Genomic DNA, 21653 nt, shown 5'->3' with positions numbered 1-21653 from the left:
TTTTTTATACAAGGATGAGTATTAAACAGAACACTGTACATGCTTTTTCATCTACAAAAAAATATTTGCATAAAATAGTGTTAGTTCTCTGTACATGTCAATGGACACTTTAATTATGTGTATAAAAAAGGAAAATCTTGCCCCACTGGAGTCAGAAAAAGCAAAACAAAATCTAGAGTATGAAACCTCCATCACCAGCCAGTATGTTCATGTGAAAATTCAGCAGAAATAGACAGTTGCTTTAAACAATAAAAAAATTAATTGATTAAGTTAAACATCTTCTTTATGGAAAACTGTCAGTCAAGACCAGAACATATCACTAAAGTTAGTGTCTGTGCTATAGACCCAGATCACCAGGGGCATTATGAGCAGCACAAACGGCCAGGAAATCCCATCGGTGCATGCCGAGAACGAGCAGGATTTGGTGGCAGGCTGCACACACTCTTTACCAGGTTCCAGGTAGTTGCGGGCCACAAACTTGAGCGTCTCGTCCATGAGAATCACGGGCAAGGAGATTTTCAGCACCATCAGCCACTGGGTAACGTTCAGCGGTGTGATCTGGAAGATGAGCTGACACACAGAGAAGATGTGTCATGCCTCCAGTCTCCCCAGGAAGGTGGCTGGTCCCCAGCCCAAGCCCCATCCAACCACTTACTGGCAAGGGTTCGACATAGAGGATCAGGAAGTGGAGTGACATGGACAGGCAGATGGAGCCCACGAGCCAGATGTTCTCCCAGGGGGGCATCCTCAGCAAGGACTGGTTTTCGGACAAGCTGCAGAGCAAGGAGAGGTGGGGGAACGTACCCTCAAAGGCAAGGCACATGTCACAGTGGTAGTAAGACCCTGTTGGACTACACTTCAGTAAGGTGGCTATTAATATGGCACCATCTGCTGACCTGACTCCACTAACTTTCTACAGTGGCGAAGGTGAGGAGAATGTCCTAATGTAGGACAGACTGAGTTGTGTGTCTATGTTCTGGCACAGCAGACCCCAGCTTAGTGGGTTCAAAGCTGTTCCCAATTGCCTTGGAGACATGGGCTATTTAGAAATTTCCATTTTTGTCACGGGCTTAATTGGATGGTACCATTTGTGTGAAAGGGTGAGGTTCCTTCCCTGTGGGTGCTGGCATACAGGGGTACCAAAGTTCCTATTTTTGGCCCCCCACGGTTTCTTTTAAGGAAGAGCTCCTAAGAAACACAGGGCTAAGCACTCCCACTACTTCCTGGAGGTGACGACAGCTCATGCTTTTAAAACTGGTGTTGCCTGTTCTCCTTTTTGGAAGGGAAGAACTGTCCTGTGATCCTTAATCAACCGTGACTACACACAATTCCCCAGTGCCCTGGCAGCATGCTCGCCTCAGCCTGCCGTGAAGGTGCACTAACCTGTTGAGGGCGTTACACATTTCTATAGTTACTAGAACAGAGAGCGCCATTGTCATCGGGTATGGGGATTCAAAGATTGCACAATCCACGCCTTCAAAGTCCGGGTTGTCCTCTTTACACTGTAGGAAATGACTCTGCAAGAAAAATCCAAATTCCTATCAGCCTAGTATATTTTCCAAGTCCAGGCACCAACCCCATATCAAGCCTAGCACAGACCAGCCTGAGTGCAGAGCCAGCCAAGAGGTTCACCCCAATTTCTCAGAGAAGCCCTGGTCCTTCAGAATCATCTTAGATGTAACTGTTTATCATTTGAGTCTTAAGATGATTTGATAGATACCCAAACTACAGAAAGATCGAGGCCTCACAACACTTCTCATGTAAGGTACAGAAAGAAAAGTGACTGCGTACCAGCTGGTAGAAGGTCACTCTTGGACCACCATCAGCAGCAATGAACCACCATGCAGCAGCACCCACGGTAGCAGCGCCGACGTAACCTGGGAACAAATAACGACACTGACGCATTTGCCTCTGCACGGCTCACTGCCACCGAGGCCATGCAGGCCAATCCCCACAAGGATGAAGATTAAAGACATGGGACGGTGATGGAAACTGGAGCTACCACCACCTGCTCACGCCTGGTAGCCAGAACAACTAGACCCTGGTTTCTGAAGGACAGGGATATTTCTGGTACAGAAGAACTGGATAACTTCTCCTCCAGAATGTGAGAAAAAGCACTTGCTCCATCCTGTGCCAACCTTTCCCCTTGCCATGCCTTCTCCTCTCAGCAGGTAGTACTTTAAGGCTGCAAGTGTGTGTGTCCTCCATGTAAGGCTGCACAGTGTTGGTGGACTAGATCACACCATGACTTTTGGGCAAACTAATGCTGCTACTTGTACACAGATTTATTTGCTCCATTAGAGGGCCAGCAGCAGCCTTCTCAGGAAATGCCATCAGGAGCTAGGGTGGAACACTGAGCAGCAGCATGGCCCTGCCCTCAGCAGCTCCTGGGATTTCCCCCAGTATTAGCTTTGAGTTTAGGAAGTTTATTGCAAAGAAGCAATAAGGTGCAGCAGAGAACACACAGAATTCAGACGAGGTGAATATCCCCATGTGGTAGCACTAAAAATAACAAGTGCATATACCCACTAACCCACGAATTATAATGGGGCATGAAAGCCGCTGGCTGCACGGATGAGGTGCTATGCATGTCCAGATATGGAAGAATCTGACAAGCAGAAAGAAGGCAAGACAAGGGTCAGCATGGAGGTGTGCACAGCAGGCTGCCATCTTTCCGGAAGGGCACAGGGTACATGAGCATCTCAACGCTGGCCCAAACCCTTTCAACTCTATGCCATAGTATGCTTTTTGAATTTTAAGTCATGTGAATATATTATGAAAACACAATGCCTTCCTATGGGATCCCAGGGAAGTGATTTCACCTTACTTTCCCAATCTATGAAATGTGGAAGAACCAATGGCACCTGGGGTGAGGAAGATGAGGGCTAAATAGATGATTTATGTATAAAAAGGACCAGCCACTGCGCAGTCCTTCTCTTACTTATGGAAACAGGGACTAAATTTTTTATCTTGGTGACAATTATCTATTCAAATCCCACCTATGAACTCTTAGAAGGCAGAACCTAGCATGAATCATTCTTATCCCTTTGCACACAGGGCTAAATCTGAAAATGCTGATGTTTAATTGCTCATTCACAAAAGCCCAAGTAAGGGCAGGATGCTCAAACTGGAACTAACTGTGAAAGGACTTTAGTAAACTGGGTGTATAGTTCATCGAACTGTAAGAAGGCATCTCTGTCTTTTGCTACCCTATACAGGGATAGAAGAAAAAATATGCTTTTAAGGGATGAATTTACAAAATTTCAGATCACAAACATTTTGTTTAAATATCTGTAATATAAAAAAATTGTACTCACAGCCAATAGCCAAGTAACGGAAAAAGAGCCACCCGCTGATCAATGGTTCCTTTGGGTTCCGGGGAGGTTTATTCATGATGTCCAGATCAGGAGGGTTGAAGCCCAGTGCAGTGGCAGGCAGGCCATCTGTCACCAGATTGACCCAGAGCAGCTGAACAGGAATCAAAGCCTCGGGAAATCCAAGGGCTGCTGTCAGGAAAATACTGTTTCCAATCAAGAAAAGAAGACAGAGAGCCCAAATGACAACGATTAAATAACTTCACGTAATCCGTAAAACACTTATACCCAATTTTGAATTAAAGCTTTTACTTAGTTTATTACTTAAATTCAGATGACTTGAGGCCGGATGCGGTGGCTTATGCCTATAATCCCAGCACTATGGGAAGCCAAGATTGGCAGATTGCCTGAGCTCAGTAGTTAAGAGACCAGCCTGGGCAACATGGTGAAACCTCATTTCTACTAAAATACAAAAAAGTGGCCGGGAGTGGTGGCACATGCCTGTAATCCCAGCTGTTTGGGAGGCTTGAACTTAGGAGGTGGAGAGGGCAGTGAGCTGAGATCGTGCCACTGCCTGAAGCCTGGGTGACAGCAAGACTCTCTCAAAAAAATAAATAAAAATAAATAATTAAGCTGACTGAGATAAAGCCAACTTTTAGAGGGCAAGAATTTCACATGACTATCTGGTTAAGCTCAGTTTCATGTTAAAGAGGATTCTTTGCATGTTGGGGCAGCTGCAGACAACCCTCCCGAGGGCCAAAGCACCACTGCTTCTATAAGGCATTTCTGTCTTGCCCACTCCCCTCTTCCAACTCAGGCACAAAGACCAAAGCTGCTGCAATCTGGAGAGCAAACCGGGAGAACTGGGCTCCATGACCCATTTAGATCAAGGCATACAGTAAGTGATGCTGTCACAGAGACCTACCAGACAACTTCCCCAACGTTGGACGAGATGAGGTAGCGGATGAACTGTTTCATGTTGTTGTAGATTGCCCGCCCCTCCTCAACGGCAGCCACAATGGTGGAGAAGTTGTCATCCGCCAGGACCATCTCAGAGGCAGTTTTAGCCACCGCAGTGCCAGAGCCCATAGCAATGCCAATCTCAGACTTCTTTAGAGCAGGAGCATCATTCACGCCATCACCAGTCTGAAAGGGAAAGCAATGGTTGGGTCAGCCAATTGGCATGCCACACTCATACCCCTGGGCAAAAGCCCACTGAATGGGAAGCAGGAGGAAAATGAATAGAGCCGTAGGTCTCCTGACAAAGAGTTACAGAATTTTTGTTCCTTAAGTTGGTGTCACAAAACACGTTTTACCTAGGAAATGTAAAATTACCAAATAAGTTTACCGAAGTGGGACAAAGGGGACTTCAAATTTATCTGTATTATCTTACTAAAAACAGAAACAGAACCTATGTGGCAGTCAAGAGGAAGTACTTGTATCCACATGGATAAATTTTAAGTAGAAAGGTGAAGATTGCAAAAATATGCACATTTTTATGTTTCTGAGATGGAGTCCCACTCTGTCGTCCAGGCTGTAGGGCAATGGCGCACTCTCAGCTCACTGCAGCTTCCGCCTCCTCGGTTCAAGTGGTTCTCCTGCCTCAGTTTCCCAAGTAGCTGGGATTACAGGTGCCCACCACCACACCCAGTAATTTTTTGTATTTTTAGTAGAGACGGAGTTTCACCATGTTGGCCAGGCTGGTGTTGAACTCCTGACCCTAAATGATTCACCTGCCTTGGCCTCCGCCTCCCAAGTGTTGGGGTTACAGGCGTGAGCCACTGTACTCAGCCAAAAAATATGTCTTCAAAAACATGCAAAAATAATATTATCTACAGACACAAAAACAGCATTCCCATGTTTTTAATATTTTTGCTGAATTCCAACTTCAGCTACTTCGGGGGGAGAGGAGAGTACACTTACAGTATGTTTCAAAACTAGTTTTTTTTTTTTTAAAGAGAAGAAAAGTAAATTTAACATAATATATCTGGATGAAAATCAGGTGAGGGGAAGAATACTGGAAATGCTTCATTAACAGCCAGCTCTTAAAGAACATCCAACTAAAAGCAGGGCAATCCAAACACAGGGTGACAGACCACTGACTGACTACATCCTCAATTTTTGGAAAACTTAAGATAAAAACACGTCGCCTTTAAAAAAGAGACTGTTTCACCAGATTGTTCCTCTGGGACTGATCTGGAAGGCCCTTCTGGGTTTTAAACGACTCTAGGATCTTCCCTGCAAGTAGCACACAACATGCCAACCACTGATTCACCGAATTCTAGAGAAAATACCTAAATCATGACAAATTCCAAATGAGGGAACAATGACAAAAAAATCCAGCGGTCAAAATTAGAGTTCACTGTGTGCTTGTGTAGCCCGAGTCACCTGAACATGTTCAAACATGCTCACCATAGCTGTAATCTCATCAAAAGACTGAAGAAATTCTACAATTTTGGACTTGTGGGAGGGTTCAACTCGAGCAAAACAGCGGGCGTTCAGGCAGGCATCTCGCTGGGCAGAGGGGTTGAGTTCATCAAACTCCCGGCCTGTGAAAGCTTTTGACGTCACATCCTCATCCTGTCCGAAGATGCCGATGCGGCGACAGATGGCCACAGCAGTGCCCTTGTTGTCCCCAGTGATCATGATGACCCGGATGCCTGCTTGCCGGCACAGCTTCACGGAGGAGGCCACCTCGATTCTTGGAGGATCCAGCATGCCCACACAGCCAACGAAGGTCAGATTGGTCTAAAATAAGAGCATCACTTTAAATAAAAGTGGCAAAATCTAGGTTTTGTCCCCCAGTTTGAAAAATGCCTCAACATTGAGACAGGCTTCTGCATTTTCTTTTCTTTTTTTTATTTTTGAGGCGGAGTTTCACTCTTGTTGCCCAAGCTGGAGTGCCATGGCACAATCTCAGCTCATGGCAACCTCCGCCTCCCGGGTTGAAGCGACTCTCCTGCCTCAGCCTCCAGAGTAGCTGAGACTACAGGTATGCTCCACCACACCTGGCTAATTCTGTATTTTTAGTAGAGACGTGGCTTCTCCATGTTGGTCAGGCTGGTCTCGAACTCCCAACCTCAGGTGACTTGGCCTCCCAAAGTGCTGAGATTACAGGTGTGAGCCACTGCGCCTGGCCGGTTTCTGCATTTTCTTATGAGGGAAAAAAAAATACCACTACACTCCTGTTACCAAACCATTCTTTAACTCTTGTGCTATTCTGAGCCCACAATACCAAAACTGCTTCATTTTGTTCACAGCTTTAGGATGTCACATCCTTGATCTTAAAAGAATTCTATTCTAAGTAGAAAAGTGGAAGGAATCTCCAACTTGGATCTTTTGACCTTCAGTAACTAATGAATATTCTAGAAATACCCCCAATTAAAAAAATAACCATGATTTAGATGAGCTGCAAAATGGGGTTTACAAGCTTATTTAAGCTCATCTTGATTATTCTACTTTGAAAATAACAGACTTTTATGAAATTATTAACTATGTATGTTTGAAGCAGCAATCTAAATTTTAAGGGTGACACAGCTGGCATGGAGAAAAACAAGTAACCACACCTCTTTCTTGGCAAAAGTGAGAACTGTTTGACCTTTTGCTTGAAGGAGTACTGTTTAAACACAATGAATCGTGCCGGGTGTGGACAAAGAAACTTTTCATTAGCTAACCTCATATTTAATAAAGTTGGCAGAGTCTTCAAGGTGCATTTCTTCTCTTCTCAGTGGGTTGTCGTGAGTGGCCAGGGCCAGGCATCGCAGGGTGTCGCTGCCACTACCCCACTCCCGAATGACAGACATGATCTTCTGTTTGACTCCAGAGGTCATAGGAACCTTAGTACTTCCAACTCGAATGTGGGTGCACCTGTCGATGACACCTTCAGGAGCACCCTGGAAAAATGTTACAGATTTAGATCAACAATTTTGTTTTACTGGTTCACCAGGATCTTAACCCTGGTAAGAACATCTCAATTGCAATCTGCCATACTTGCCTTCACAAACATCTTGCTCATTGATGTCCTGCTTGGTTTATTTGGTGTACAATAAACCGACATTGACTTTCTGTCACGTGAAAACTCGAGAGTAAATTCCTTTTTCATCAGCTGTTTAATGACCTACAAAGGGAACAAATATGGAATACTACTGGGTGGCAATTTCTAAACTTTTTTACCTAACAAATAGTAAGCACCTATTACATGACAGATGCTAGGAATACAGCAATAAATAAAACGGACAAGTTTTTGCCCTCATGAAACTTGTCCCCTATTTTAGGGGAGACAGACTAAGATGCAAAAGTAACACAAGTGCTATGGAGAAAAAGGGAAGGGGGACAGAAAATTTGCATATGTACAGATCGTACTGTTACCTAAAGTGGTCAGAAGACAGTGACATATGAATAAAGATGGCCCCATGGGGCCTGAAAAGATGTGCATGAACCTGGTGGGTGGTGGTGAAGACCCACCAGGCAGAGAACGGGAAGTGCAGCCTGGCAAGTCCTGGAATGGTGAAGGAGTGCCAACGTGGCTGGAACAGTTTACATGAGCAAAAGGTAAGACAGGAAATGGCAGAGGACAGTAGAAGCAGGTCATAATATCTCAAAAGTCATTATGGGGCATTTGGCTTTTATGACAAGTAAAAAAGGAAGACAACGGAGGGTCTCAAGCTCTAGTTGTCAAGAATTGGCTGAAGGTGGTCAGGTGCAGTGGATCACCCGAGGTCAGCAGTTTAAGACCAGCCTGGCCAACATGGTGAAACTGTCTCTACTAAAATTACAAAAATTAGCCAGGTGTGGTGGCAGGCGCCTATAATCCCAGCTACTCAGGAGGCTGAGGCAGGAGAATTGCTTAAAGCCGGGGGGCGGGCAGAGATTCTAGCGAGACGAGATTGCGCCACTTCACCCTGGACGAAAGAGCAAACTCTGTCTCAAAAAACAAAAGAATTGGCTGAAGGAAGACAAGGAATGCCATTCAGTACAATGACACTGACTTGAACTAGGGAACATCGGAGGTGAAGAGATGGCCCCAAGCGGAGCTGTCCACCAGAACTCTCTGAAAGATGGCAATGCTGTGGCCACTATTCATGTGGTCGTCACATGTGATGGATAAGTACTTTAAGTGAATAGGGCCTATAGGGCACCTAAGGAAGTGTTTTTAGGTATTCTACGTAGTTTTTTTTTTTTTTAAAGTATTCTCAGTAGTTTTAGATAGCTAGTGGCTACTGATTATAGTCATGAGACCAGAAGAGATCATGGGAGTAACTATACACAGAAATGGCTGAGGACTATGGGGCCTTCACCACCTGGTGCTATGTGAAAGACCCAGCTAAGAAGACCTCGAATGAGAGGCCAGGGAGGGAGAGCAAGTGTGGGATCATGCAAGATAAGTGAAGAGGTGCTTCAAAGAGGGAGCGAGTGACAGCACCAACAAAATAGGTAAGATGAGGACTGAGAATTAACCTTTGGCTTTCCACCGTTACCTACAACTAAAGATACCCCTTCTCTTCTAGTTTTTATACTTTTCTTACCTATTACACAGACCAGGAATGCCAGTATAATACTGAGTAGAAATGGTGAGAATTCTGTTGTGTTAGCATGGTCTCTGTATAAACACACCGTCAGCGCTGAAGACGTGCTTTTACAGTCTTAGTTTGGTGTGATAGATGAGTTTCATCATATGCACCTACTGAGGTGATCCTACCGTTTTTTTCCACCTTAATTTGGTTAATGTAGGGAGTTAATTACATTAATTTGCTCCCACTAATCCCCAAGAACATCAGCATCTAACCTAGGAAGCTACGAGAGGACTGAAGCCTGCTGAACTGACTAGACGGGGCTCAGGGCCCTGCAGCAATTCTGCTGGACTACCAGCCACTGAACTGCCTCAGGCAGCAAAGGAATGGGTATGAGTGCTACGCTGGATTCTGTATCATCTCAATCACATGTGTGTTTAGTTTCAATTAAGCATTTGCACCAATGGCACTGGTATGACTACAAGAACACACAATGATTCTGAGGAAGGCGTGGACCTACCCAGGTGAGAGGTCTTGGGCTGGGAGTCGGGGACGGAAATCCCTTTCTTTCAGTACTATGCTGGCCAAGAACCATGGACCTAGCCAAACAAGCCATGGGGCCAAAACGCTGGACCTGCTCTCTCTGCTTCTAAACTACACATGGGTTCCTGCTGTCTCAAGTGGGAAGGGAGGCAAAGAGCTTGTGTTTGGAACTCCTTAGTGAACGAGCAGCATGACAGCTATTTCTGATCCCTTGGTGAAGGGATGTGAGAAAGATGGGACAAGGGAGCTCTGGAGCAGGGAGACATGAGGATGACAGTGTTGCCCGTACTTGTGTGGTCACTGGCTAGTGAGCCAGTGCTGGTTCAGCCCTATGACATGACTTGTTTCCCATCACTGGGCAGGAGTAGTCAGAGGTCTAGAATCAAACGACTCAAACCCTCAATCTGTGAAGCCGAGTTTTCAGGCTGCCTCAGATTTTTAGTTATACCAACTAATAGATCACAGGCAGCGCAGCTCTGCCAGGATCCACCTACTTGTTTACTGGCAGAGTGAAGGGTCTAAAATAGAGGCAAGGAGCCTGGACTGCTTCGGGTTCATGGAAGACACATGGGTAGAGGGAAGAAGCCAAAGGTGTGGTCCAAGGCCTTCATGGCTCTGAGATTGCTATTTGCGAATCGTGTATCAGTTTACTGAAAAGGAAATCGGTACTTCAGCTGAGACAGTCGATTCCAGTGTGAGTTTTGCTTTCTCAGGACAGTACAAAGGAGACAAAATGCTGCCTCACACTAACCAGAAGACCATGCCACACGGTCATGGAAGGGCTCGGTGTCCCTCCTGCAGGCTGGAGAGGAAGGTCTAGAACTTTTCATCCTGAGATTCTGTGTGGTCACTAAAATGCTTGATATCTGAGGTTATTAAGAAAACAGGTATACTCCTCCCCCACCCAACTCAGGCTGTACTACCCCCCAGTGACACAATGCTTCCTCATTTACCGCTATTACCCAGGAAGGGAAGAAACGGTTTAATACAAAAAGCATTAAACGTGGTGACAACTGATCATTTTGCTAAATGAGGCCTGCCTTTATACAGCTTTGTATGACAACCAGAAAAGGCTGAGTTTTACCTCTCTCCTCCTCCAGACCCGTTCCTTCAGGCATGCAGGACCTCTCCCCTTCCCATCGCTCCTTATTCTACCTGGGAACCCTAAGTTACAACAATGTCCTATAGAGAGGCTGCAAGTACTGACTGGCAACCCCATGGTGATGACAGACAGGTAGGTCTGACGCTAAAAAGAGGTATGTTCGGCAGAACCCAACTCCATGGCAATCCAAGCTCCACAGCTAGGAGACAGTGGGCACTGAGGATGAGGCTCTTTGTAGGCAAATGGTCTGGTGGACCTATTAGAGGACCACGTGGCTGTGCAGACCCTGGACTGCAGAGGGTATTCACTCTTAAGATAGTGTAGGAGGGCTCTTGCCCAACAAGCAATCAGCCTATCTGCCATATAAAAGGAGCAGCTGCTGCCGCCACACAGCCCAGGAATCATGTTTCCTGAGTGGTGGTTTGTGGGGGCAAGAACCAGACATAGACTTTGGGAGCCTGACTTGTGTCCCTAAGCTCCTTCTGCTCCTCCTTGGCTGCTTTGAGGGCATCATACTCCTTCCTCCAATACATCCAGCTTCCACAGTTCCCATTCTTGAGCTGCTTCTGTAGCTTGCTTCTTCTTTCCCACCTGTCCCTGGCACCCAAATGACTGACTGACCCACACAGACTTTGTGTATTGTAACATCTTATCTGCATATCGCTTCTCATCCAAGCAATCATCTACCACTTTGGCCAGGATAGGATAAAGGGAGTTACCCTTCAAGTTGAGCCACTTCAGGCCTTAGTTTTTTTTAGATGGGGTCTGGCTCTGCTGCCAACGCTGAAGTGCAGTGACGCTGCAACCTAAACTCTTGGCCTCAAGTGACTCTCCTGCCTCAGCTTCCCAAAGTGTTGGGATTACAGGTGTGAGCCACTGCGCCCAGCCCATTTCAAGTTCTTTTTTTTTTCTTTTCTTTTTTTCTTTTTTTTCTTTTTTCCATTTCAAGTTCTTAAGCTGAGCCAAGTGACAGGCAGGGGGACCAGTCTTTCGAGGAGACCCAGGTGCTAGAGACTCAATGAATGGCCAGTGTCCACCAGCAGCCATTGCAAAGTGTTTCTACTGAGGTCTAAGCTCCCCAGGCTTGTGAGGCCACAGAAATCTAAGGGCAGTACTGCAGGAGCAGTAGCTCTTTGACAGGAACCTCACTCAGGTCCAACTCACTGTGGAGACTCCCATCCTTGCTACTGGCCCTTGTCATAGTGATGCTGGTCGAATGAGCCCTGGCTCAAAGACTCTGACAGGCAGAAAGAAAAAGGCTCAGAGGCCACTCATTTGTTCAGTGTATAGTGGACAATGTCCGTGCCCTCTGCCACTGCCACCACCACCACCACCACACTGACCTTTGGTATTTGGTTATGCTGGTCTCATCAAATGATTTAAGAAATGTTTGATGCCCAGGCGCGGTGGCTCATGCCTGTAATCCCAGCACTTTGGAAGGCCAAGGTGGGCGGATCACCTGAGGTCAGGAGTTCGAGACCAGCCTAGCTAGCATGGTGAAACCCCATTTCTACCAAAAATACAAAAAATTAGCCAGGCATGGTGGCATGTGCCTGTAATCCCAGCTACTACGGAGGCTAAGGCAGGAGAATCGCTTGAACCTGAGCAGCGGAGGTTGCAGTGAGCCAAGCATTCCATGTCACGGCACTCCAACCTGGCGAGAGAGAGAGACTCCATCTCAAAAGAAAAAAAAAAAAGTTTAACTGAACAGGAAAAGAAAGTGTAGTAGTGTCGTAGCTGTCAGGGGAAATAAGGTCAAAGGAAAGTTTTAAGATAGAAAGACACTATTATTTCCCCTATGCTGAAGAACATCTAGTAGAGATGGAAATCAATAATGCAGCAAAGATGTTGGGAGGAGGTGGCTTCTGCTAGGAGCAAGAACACTGTTCACAGCACTATGGGAGAAGGCAGCCCCTGTGGGCACAGATGGTCGCTCACGGAAATTAGCTATTCATTGCTTTTATTTTCTTGGTCAAATACACAGGAAGAGCATCTTACGTGAGAGGGAATATGGGGAAGGAAATATTGTAAGTTTGAGGAGATAAGGTATAATTAGTTTTCTAAGAGAGTAGGACAGTGCAGACACTAAGTGTATATAGTACGACTGATAAGCAGCATGAACAATAAACCAGGCTCAAATACTCACTGAGTTGCAGGCATTTGCACGTTCTATTTTAGAAAGACCCTTCAATTCGGTATCAAATACATTCATCTTCTCTACTAGGCAAGTGAGAGCAGTCTCTGTAGCTTCTCCAACTTTTTCATACACACCCTTTGCCTGTATTGGTTAAAGACACAGAAAGTAGAAACAAGGGAGAAGTACATAGATAAATCTCTCTTTAATATTTTTTTCCACAAAAGCACAATCTGCCCTCTATTACAACCTTTTTTTTTTTTTTTAAACGGAGTCTTGCTCTGTTGCCCAGGCTGGAGTGCAGTGGCACGATCTCGGCTCACTGCAAGCTCTGCCTCCCGGGTTCACGCCATTCTCCTGCCTCAGCCTCCCGAGTAGCTGGGACTACAGGCGCCCGCCACCATGCCCGGTTAATTTTTTGTATTTTTAGTAGAGACGGGGTTTCACCGTGTTAGCCAGGATGGTCTTGATCTCCTGACCTTGTGATCTGCCTGTCTTGGCATCCCAAAGTGCTGGGATTACAGGCGTGAGCCACCGCGCCCGGCCCTATTACATTATTGAAGGCCATTTTTATCCTTCTCTGGAACAGGTGACCCAGATAATTAAAAACATACTCAAAGTACAGGTATGCATGTGATCTTATTCTAATAAGTAGGTTTTTCATTTCCCTTAAACATAAGATGACATCAATCACAGTATTTATTATTTCACCCAAACGTAAGAAGCCACTGATCACACTATTAATTCAAAGAGCGCCTTCACACAATAATGTAATTCCATATCACTGCTTATCATTCTGAAGAGTTCACATTCTGTCTTCTGACAGGGACTGGCTTACCTTTGAGACAGAAACATACCCTTTGCTTTCAGGAAAGCATTTTCTATCCTGGGTTTTATTCATTTATAGTAAGTATGCTATCAACAGATAAGAACATTACATATACTACAACTTTTAGTTAACTAACTGCAATGCTCAGTCACAGAGGATATGTGAAAGGCTCTCAGCTTTCTTTGGTGAGGTCATGCTGGCCCCGCCATAAGGTCCTGAATGGAAAGGGGAAACAAAATCAGGCACCCATGACTTTCGAAAGGGAGGAAGGAAGGCTAGACTTTCATTCCACCCACCCCACCCCTGAACTAGGAACAGCTATTTCTTCTAATTTATGAAGAGACTTACCTCATTGTAATCCAAAGCAGAGTCATTACAAAGAGCACAAATTGTTGCTAATTCTACCAGCCCATCATACTGGTGACATTTCACTGGTTTATCATCTTTATGCCTGCCCAAAGAGAAAACACTCTTAGAGCAGGGTGTGGTTGCCGCTATTGATTCCCCCCTGCCCCCCAATTGTTTAATAATGAAAACAGAATTTTTGGGACAACATACTGGAAAAAATTCCAAAGAATCTGATGCCAGAGCCAATATTACATGAAAACAAAAGAGAGAATGCATCTCTGATATCAGAAATCAATCAGTAAAAAGACCAGAAATTCTTAGTCAATTCAATTCTTCCACCACTGACATCAGTGAATAACAAACACAGATCCCTCTTGAAAGTTTGGAGCCCAGAAGATGCAAAAAGATGACTGGATTATAACCTTTGTTTCGTCTTTCAAAGTTTCTGTTTTAAAAACACTTACTACTTTAGTAATAAGTGTTGTCTTGAGCCACATTCAGAAAGCTGTCTTAACTTTGTAGACATGCTGCAAATTGATACAAATACTAAACTGCCACATGGGATCCTTTAAATGAGGAGGAGGGTTACTCACACTTCTCCAATAGGTGCATAAGTTGATCCAGTTATGGTAAATTCATTAAGGGAACAAGTATCACCTTCCACTCTGTCCAGAATGAACATCTGTAGGGGTAGAGGGCATCACAGTATTTAAAAGGGATTTTAAAGAAATACTACACAAATAAACTACCTTTGTTAGCTTAAGATAAAGGCAAACAACCTTTTTCATTTACAAAAACAACTTTAATAAAACTCACTGAGGCTCACTTGGCATCAGCAGTACTCTAACTAGCTTATTTATAAGCTTACTCTAACTAGCTTAATTATATTAGACTGCCTCACCCATCACACCCCTGACCAATCGAACAGTATGAAAAATAGCATCACTGAGGTGCTGAATGAATGAGCAGCAGTGGCACCAAAGACAAAACAACCCCACAAAACCCAAGTTATGAGGACTACCGGTCAGGAAAAAGGTCAGTTCCAGAGAAAAGTTACTCTTTAGATTGCTCAGAATTCCAGATTTCAAATGGCTGGCTGTGAGAGTGGTATTAGGCAGTCCTGCCCTAGAGCTAAGCACAAAAGCTTGGGAAGAATAAACTCACATTTCAGAGTTGCATAAACATTTCCCAAGTAAAATAAGACAAACTGCTTCCCTGCTCCTTCCCACTTATTTTTATCGTGGCAATAGCTCATGTTCTATGAAGCTGCATAACTATATGTATACAGTAAGGAGCCCGCAGAGCTGAATGAACTGATGTTCCCTAGACAATACAGACGGAAGCATGCTTAGGAAAGGATTAATTTTATTTTTTAAAGTGACATAAGCTATTTTCTGTTTTTTTTTTTTTTTTTGAGACGGAGTCTCGCTCTGTCGCCTGGGCTGGAGTGCAGTGGCCGGATCTCAGCTCACTGCAAGCTCCGCCTCCCGGGTTTACGCCATTCTCCTGCCTCAGCCTCCCGAGTAGCTGGGACTACAGGCGCCAGCCACCTCGCCCGGCTAGCTTTTTGTATTTTTTAGTAGAGACGGGGTTTCACCGTGTTACCAGGATGGTCTCGATCTCCTGACCTCGTGATCCGCCCATCTTGGCCTCCCAAAGTGCTGGGATTACAGGCTTGAGCCACCGCGCCCGGCCGCTATTTTCTTAAAGATAATTTTTCCACTGCTTGATTTGCATTCACAAATTATAATTCAGAAGCCCAGTTTGGAAAAGTAAGATTTAGGCTTGTGTTTTCTTTGCAAATGAAAAGTTTTAAAACCTCCTCTAAAAAGAAAAAATTACAGAAAGTGATGTCAAAACTATAGTTTCTCATGCTTTCTCTGAAATATGAGCAATTAATAATCTGATCAAATCATTCTCTAAGGGGAATTTAAAAAATGTAAAACTCAAGTTAAAAAGGCCATGTTGAGTCGGGCGCAGTGGCTCACGCCTGTAATCTCAGCACTTTGGGAGGCCAAGGTGGGTGGATCACGAGGTCAGGAGCTCAAGATCAGCCTGACAAAGATGGTGAAACCCCTCTCTACTAAAAATACAACAAATTAGCCGGGTGTGGTGGTGGGCACCTGTAATCCCAGCTACTCGGGAGGTTGAGGCAGAGAAGTGCTTGAACCCGGGAGGCGGAGGGTGCAGTGAGCTGAGATTGCGCCACTGCACTCCAGCCTGGGCGACACAGTGAAACTCCTTAACAACAACAACAACAACAAAGCTATGTTGTGTTTTAAAAACATCATTTCAGAGCAATTCGTCTTGCATTCAATAAGGAAATCAATCTTTATTTTAAAATAACTCTTTTTTTGAGGCGGAGTTTCGCTCTGTTGCCTCGGCTGGATGGAGTGCAATGGCACGACTTGGCTCACTGTAACCTCCACCTCCCAGGTTCAAGTGATTGTCCTGCCTCAGCCTCCCGAATAGCTGAAATTATAGGCACCTGCGACCACGCCTAGCTAATTTTTGTAGTATTAGTGGAAACGAGGTTTCCCTGTTGGTCAGGCTGGTCTCGAACTCCTGACCTCAAGTGATCCACCCGCCTCGGCCTCCCAAAGTGCTGAAATTACAGGTGTGAACTACCGTGCCCAGCCAAAAATGTGAAATTCTCTGAGTCTATAACAAAGCCCAAAATATTCTAAAAGACATTCAGACTTTGAATCTACATGAGCTAAATCTAAATGTACTTAGACATTTTTGCCTGTGAACAAGTCAACCATTTAGGATATGCAGGATGAAAATCTTCCTAAGTCAAGGGCAGTTATGCAATACCCACTGCAAGAAGCCTCCTGCAGAATACCAATTAGCACCAGCTTTCTGTTGTGAGGTAGAGCTTCACTCAGAACAGGCAGGCTTTTTCTTTATTAAAGAGAGCATTTTAAGTCAAGCCATTCAAGGGAGAATAGAACAAAAAAATTTTTATAATGAACTGGGAAACTGACATTTTAAAAATTACAGTTTTACACATGGCTTACTTTCATGGACATAAAGACTATTCTGAGGAATTAATGCTTTCAGGCTAAGTGAGACACAAAATAGTACATAAGAAATTCCCTTTCTCTTCCTGAAACAACCAATACGATAAAACTGACTTTTAGCCAATTCATCCAACCTTTTGGTTCCAAAAAGTAAGAACTTAAGTAGCTCAGTCAAACACCTTAATATCCTGGAGAAACCTAAGACAAACCTAGAAGCTTTTCACTTTGAAAGTTGGAACACCCCAGTTCTGTCAATTCTAAATGTGGGTTTGGACTCACAAGGAGCTTGCGGGGGAGGGAGAACCTGTATCTAAAAAATCATCATGAACTTAAAATTGGCAAGATAAAAATTCACAGGGCTTCACTGATTATAAAACAATTTCCGATGTTAAAAATAATTATCTAAAACCTGACGATAAGGCCAAGATAACTACATCCTTTCAATATCATACAGAAGCATTATTTAACAAGCCCATTCTAGGAAAACATAACACTGTGCTATTAAATGCTCATATTATATGAGGTTTCCCTATAATTCAGCTGTATAATTACTGCATTTATTCAGTTGTTACTTTTCTAACAGCAGGTTTAAATTATTTATTTTATCAAAGGATGGTCAAAAATTATACAATGGCCAGGCACAGGGGCTCACGCCTATAATCCCAGCACTTTGGGAGGCCGAGGAGGCGGGTGGATCACTTGAGGTCGGGAGTTCGAGACTAGCCTGACCAACATGGAGAAACCCTATCTCTACAAAAATACAAAAACTTAGCCAGGTATGGGGGGCACATGCCTGTAATCCCAGCTACTCGGGAGGCTGAAGCAGGAGAATTGTTTGAACACAGAAGGCGGAGGTTGTAGTGAGCTGAGATTGGGCCATCACACTACAGCCTGGGCAGTAAGAGTGAAACTCTGTCTCAAGACAAAACAAAACGAAAACAAACTATACATATACATATATATATATATATATATGATGAATACACACAATAAAGCAAGTTAAAAGCAATTTTAGTCAGCCCTCTGTATCTGTGGGTTCCACATCCACTGTCAACTAAACAGCAGATAGAAAAATAACTATGCCTGTACTGAACATGTACATTTTTTTCTTGTCATTATTTCCTAAACAACAGTTTAACTATTTACATATCATTTATAATATTACATTAGGTATTGTAAGTAATCTGGAGATGATTTCAAGTATACAGGAGGATGAACAAGGTTATATGCAAGTACTGAAGCATTTCATTTCAGTGACTTGAGCATCTGCAGAGTCTGGAATCTGAGAGAGGTCCTGGAACCAATCTCCAGTGAATACTGAGAGATGACTGTATCTACTTTTTAGGAAAAAGCATGCTTAATTCAACATGTGATAGAAAAACCAACTAGGACTTCAGGTAGAGAGGTTAACTAGCAGCTTTCTCTAGAACTTGTCTGTTAACATACACCTAGAGACAGAGGATCAGGAAAATAATGACGCTGAGTGTGGTGGCTCATCCTTGTAATCCCAGCTCTTTGGGAGGCCAAGGCAGGAGGATCACTTGAGCCCAGGAATTCAAGACCAGCCTGGTGACATAGTGAGAACCTATCTCTACAAAAAATAAAATAAAATAAAATAAATAGTGGGGCATGGTGTCATGCACTTGTGGTTGCAGCTACTTGCAAGGCTGGGGTGGGAGGACTTGAGCCTGGGAGGTTGAGGCTATAAGTGAGTCACAGCTGTGTGTCTTTTTTCTTTTGTTTGAGATGGAGTCTTGCTTGTCGCCCAGGATTGAGTGCAGTGGCACGATCTTGGCTCACTGCAACCTCTGCCGCCTAGGTTTAAGCAATTCTCCTGCCTCAGCCTCCTGAGTAGCTGGGACTACAGGTGCATGCCACCACACTCAGCTAATTTTTGTCCTTTTTTGTAGAGACGGGGTTTCACCATATTGGTCAGGTTGGTCTCAAACTCCTGACCTCAGGTGATCCACCTGCCTTGGCCTCTCAAAGTGCTGGGATTACAGGCGTGAGCCACCGCGCCTAGTCTTTTTTTTTTTTTTTTTAATTAAAGGAAAATATAATTTCTCTAATTCTCTTACATCTAATACAAGTACATCAGCCATGCAGATGTCCTGTAGTTCATGAAACAGTTTTAGGAATTAAATGATTAGATCCTCTCAATATTAGAAATTAAGCTCAGGCTATACACACAGCCCATTGAAAGGTATGAAATTACAAATCAAAAGTTTTGATGGCATGAAGGCATATTGGTAGGATGAACAAAGAACTACCACAGGGAATATCCTAAACTACTCCCCTTACCCTGCAGACTGACATCTGGTTTGTTGTAAGTGTACCAGTCTTGTCCGAGCAGATAACAGAAGTACAACCAAGGGTTTCCACAGACGGGAGGCTTCGAACAATAGCGTTTTTCTTTGCCATTCTGCGAGTTCCAAGAGCCAGGCAGGTGGTGATGACTGCAGGCAGACCTTCAGGAATGGCTGCTACAGCCAGGGCCACTGCAATTTTAAAGTAGTAAATAGCACCTCTGATCCAGGACCCTCCATGAACTGGGTCATTGAAGTGACCGATATTTATGATCCAGACTGCAATGCAAATAAGGGAGATGACTTTGGAAAGCTGTTCCCCAAATTCATCTAGTTTTTGCTGAAGGGGTGTTCTCTCCTGTTCTGTTGCCACCATTTCATCCCGGATCTTGCCAATTTCAGTGTTAACTCCAGTTGCTACCACCACTCCCATAGCTTTCCCAGCAGCAATGTTTGTACCCTAGGACAGAAGTAGAGAATTGGTCACAAGATGAACACCACATCCCAACTTAAATACCGACACTGGATTTTGACTAGGGCACCCAGATTCTCAACACATTCTACTAGGCCTTCCACTGGCTACTGTTCAAGCAACCAGCCATACAACTGTGACAACAGGCAATGCTCCATGTGGTACTTACTTATACCAGGCAGCTCTGTAATGACCCACCTAGATTTCTATTTGCAGACCATCTTCAAGCAGTGCTCTAACCCTTCTGTGTTCCCAATTTTTCAAACTCGTATAGTTCAACTCTAAGCATTCTCCACCTCTGGCTCCAACAACTCAAGGCCCCTACTTTTCTCACTGTAATAGGAAAGGCAACTAGCCCCATGGGCTATCTTGAGAACCCCTAATCATGTGCCAGCATCCAAAAATCAATGAAATTAAGTGCACGCAGTCTCTCCTACGCCATTTTAATTTCTAGTGTTATAAGAGAAGGACATGGCTTCATTATTTTCAGGGTAACTCTATTTACTTACTATGGGTAGTGGTCAGGCTCTCATACAAACCCACAAATGTCCCCAACTTAAAATCATTACAGATTCCAAACCAAAAATCCATGCATTTCCTCACTCTTCCAAAATTTTTCACATCAACAGAAAAAGTGAAATAGTAAAATGAACATTCATATACTTTGCACTTAGATTCATCAGTATTAATGGTTTGCCACATTTGCTTTCTCTCTCTCTAAACATACACCTTCTTATTGTGAACCACATACAAATAGCAGCTGTCATCTACATAATTTTGAAAATATCCTTTATTGGCTAAGGCTTTTCCAAACAAATCTACTTTTCAACTACGTTTGCAGGTAAGAGTTGGAAGATGTTTGAGCTGGTCTTTTTTTTTTGGTCCCCCAAAACTTGCCAATTAAAAGACATCTAACTCACACATTATGTTACTGCCATATTCTGACAGCTAAGTCTGACCATGAAAAGTATGATTATCCTTTAGAATGATAGCCAGTGATGGTTGGCTGTGAAAAACGTAACATTTGTGGACCATGAGACTTTAGAAATGTCTCTAATTAAAAACACATTTCATAAAGTACTTACAGAAAACAGCATGTTCTTTTTATCTTGGTTGACAGCTCGTGGGTCAGGGACGGGGTCAGTGTGCTTGATGACAGAGACAGACTCACCTAAGCAGGTTGTGAGACAGAATAAACAGATCTCTGTGACCCACACCAAGAACCTAGAACTCTCATTCATGCCCACCTATTACCACTCTTGGGATAATGTCAGTGAGAGAAAAGGGGCAAAAGGCCAAATTCATTCAAAGGAGGTAAGCTGGGAAAATTTAGTAATGGAAATTAATACCAGAACAAAGGGTGTCAGGATAAAAATCAACACAATGCCAAAATAAAAAAGTGAATTTTCAAGTAGAATCCCCACTGATCACCTTTATTTTCTGGAGTAACTATTCAAATTAATTCATTTTTCGGTAATCATTTTATACTCTGATACTGTGACTATATTATTTACATATTTGTTGTATACTTTAATAAATACTTTAACATATATACTGATACTTTTTTTTTTTTTTTCTCCCGAGACAGGGGTCTTGCTCTGTCACTCAGGCTGGAATGCAATGGCACAATCAAAACTCACTACAGGCTCAACTTCCCGGGCTCAAGCCATCTTCCCAGCGTGGCTTCCTGAATAGAAGCGTACCCAATACCATGCCAGGTTAATTGTTTGGTATTTTTTTGGAGAGACGGGGTTTTACTCTGTTGCCCAGGGTGGTCTCCAACTCGTGGATTCAAACAATTTGCTCATCTTGGCCTCCCCAAAGTGCTGGAATTACAGGTGTGGGCCACCACATCTGGCTATACTCTGAAGTAGCAATTAGCAAGTGTACCGGAAAGATCACACAGTAAATAAAGAACTACTTTTTTTTTTTGAGATAGAGTCTTGCTTTGTTGCCCAGGCTGGAGTCCAGTGGCACAATCTCGGCTTACTGAAACCTCTGCCTCCCGGGCAATTCTCCAGCCTCAGCCTCCTGAGTAGCTGGGATTACAGGCGTGTGCCACCATGCCCGAC

The 21653-nt window shown here is 44.0% G+C and overlaps 1 protein-coding gene across 2 annotated transcripts in view; it reads right to left on the bottom strand.

Moving 5' to 3' along the window:
* Nucleotides 1–21653, bottom strand: part of ATP2A2 (ATPase, Ca++ transporting, cardiac muscle, slow twitch 2) — a 68787-nt gene that overhangs the window by 4353 nt on the left and 42781 nt on the right. The window contains exons 6-19 of one of the 2 annotated variants that reach the window (XM_011936351.1): nt 20667–20752; nt 19105–19569; nt 14374–14462; nt 13781–13883; nt 12616–12747; nt 7309–7431; nt 6989–7207; nt 5727–6062; nt 4240–4460; nt 3318–3520; nt 1792–1877; nt 1384–1517; nt 656–773; nt 450–570 (exon numbers count right to left, since the gene is read on the bottom strand). In XM_011936351.1, the coding sequence (XP_011791741.1) occupies nt 450–570; nt 656–773; nt 1384–1517; nt 1792–1877; nt 3318–3520; nt 4240–4460; nt 5727–6062; nt 6989–7207; nt 7309–7431; nt 12616–12747; nt 13781–13883; nt 14374–14462; nt 19105–19569; nt 20667–20752 (2436 nt within the window). Of the gene's footprint in view, nt 571–655; nt 774–1383; nt 1518–1791; nt 1878–3317; nt 3521–4239; nt 4461–5726; nt 6063–6988; nt 7208–7308; nt 7432–12615; nt 12748–13780; nt 13884–14373; nt 14463–19104; nt 19570–20666; nt 20753–21653 lie in introns of both variants that reach the window. The other variant, XM_011936340.1, reaches the window with a different exon arrangement.

Source organism: Colobus angolensis, unplaced genomic scaffold, assembly GCF_000951035.1.
Source record: "Colobus angolensis palliatus isolate OR3802 unplaced genomic scaffold, Cang.pa_1.0 Scaffold10, whole genome shotgun sequence".
In the NCBI taxonomy this organism is placed as follows: Eukaryota; Metazoa; Chordata; class Mammalia; order Primates; family Cercopithecidae; genus Colobus; species Colobus angolensis.
Note: the sequence above shows the minus strand (reverse complement) of the source record. Positions and strands in the feature narration are given on the sequence as shown.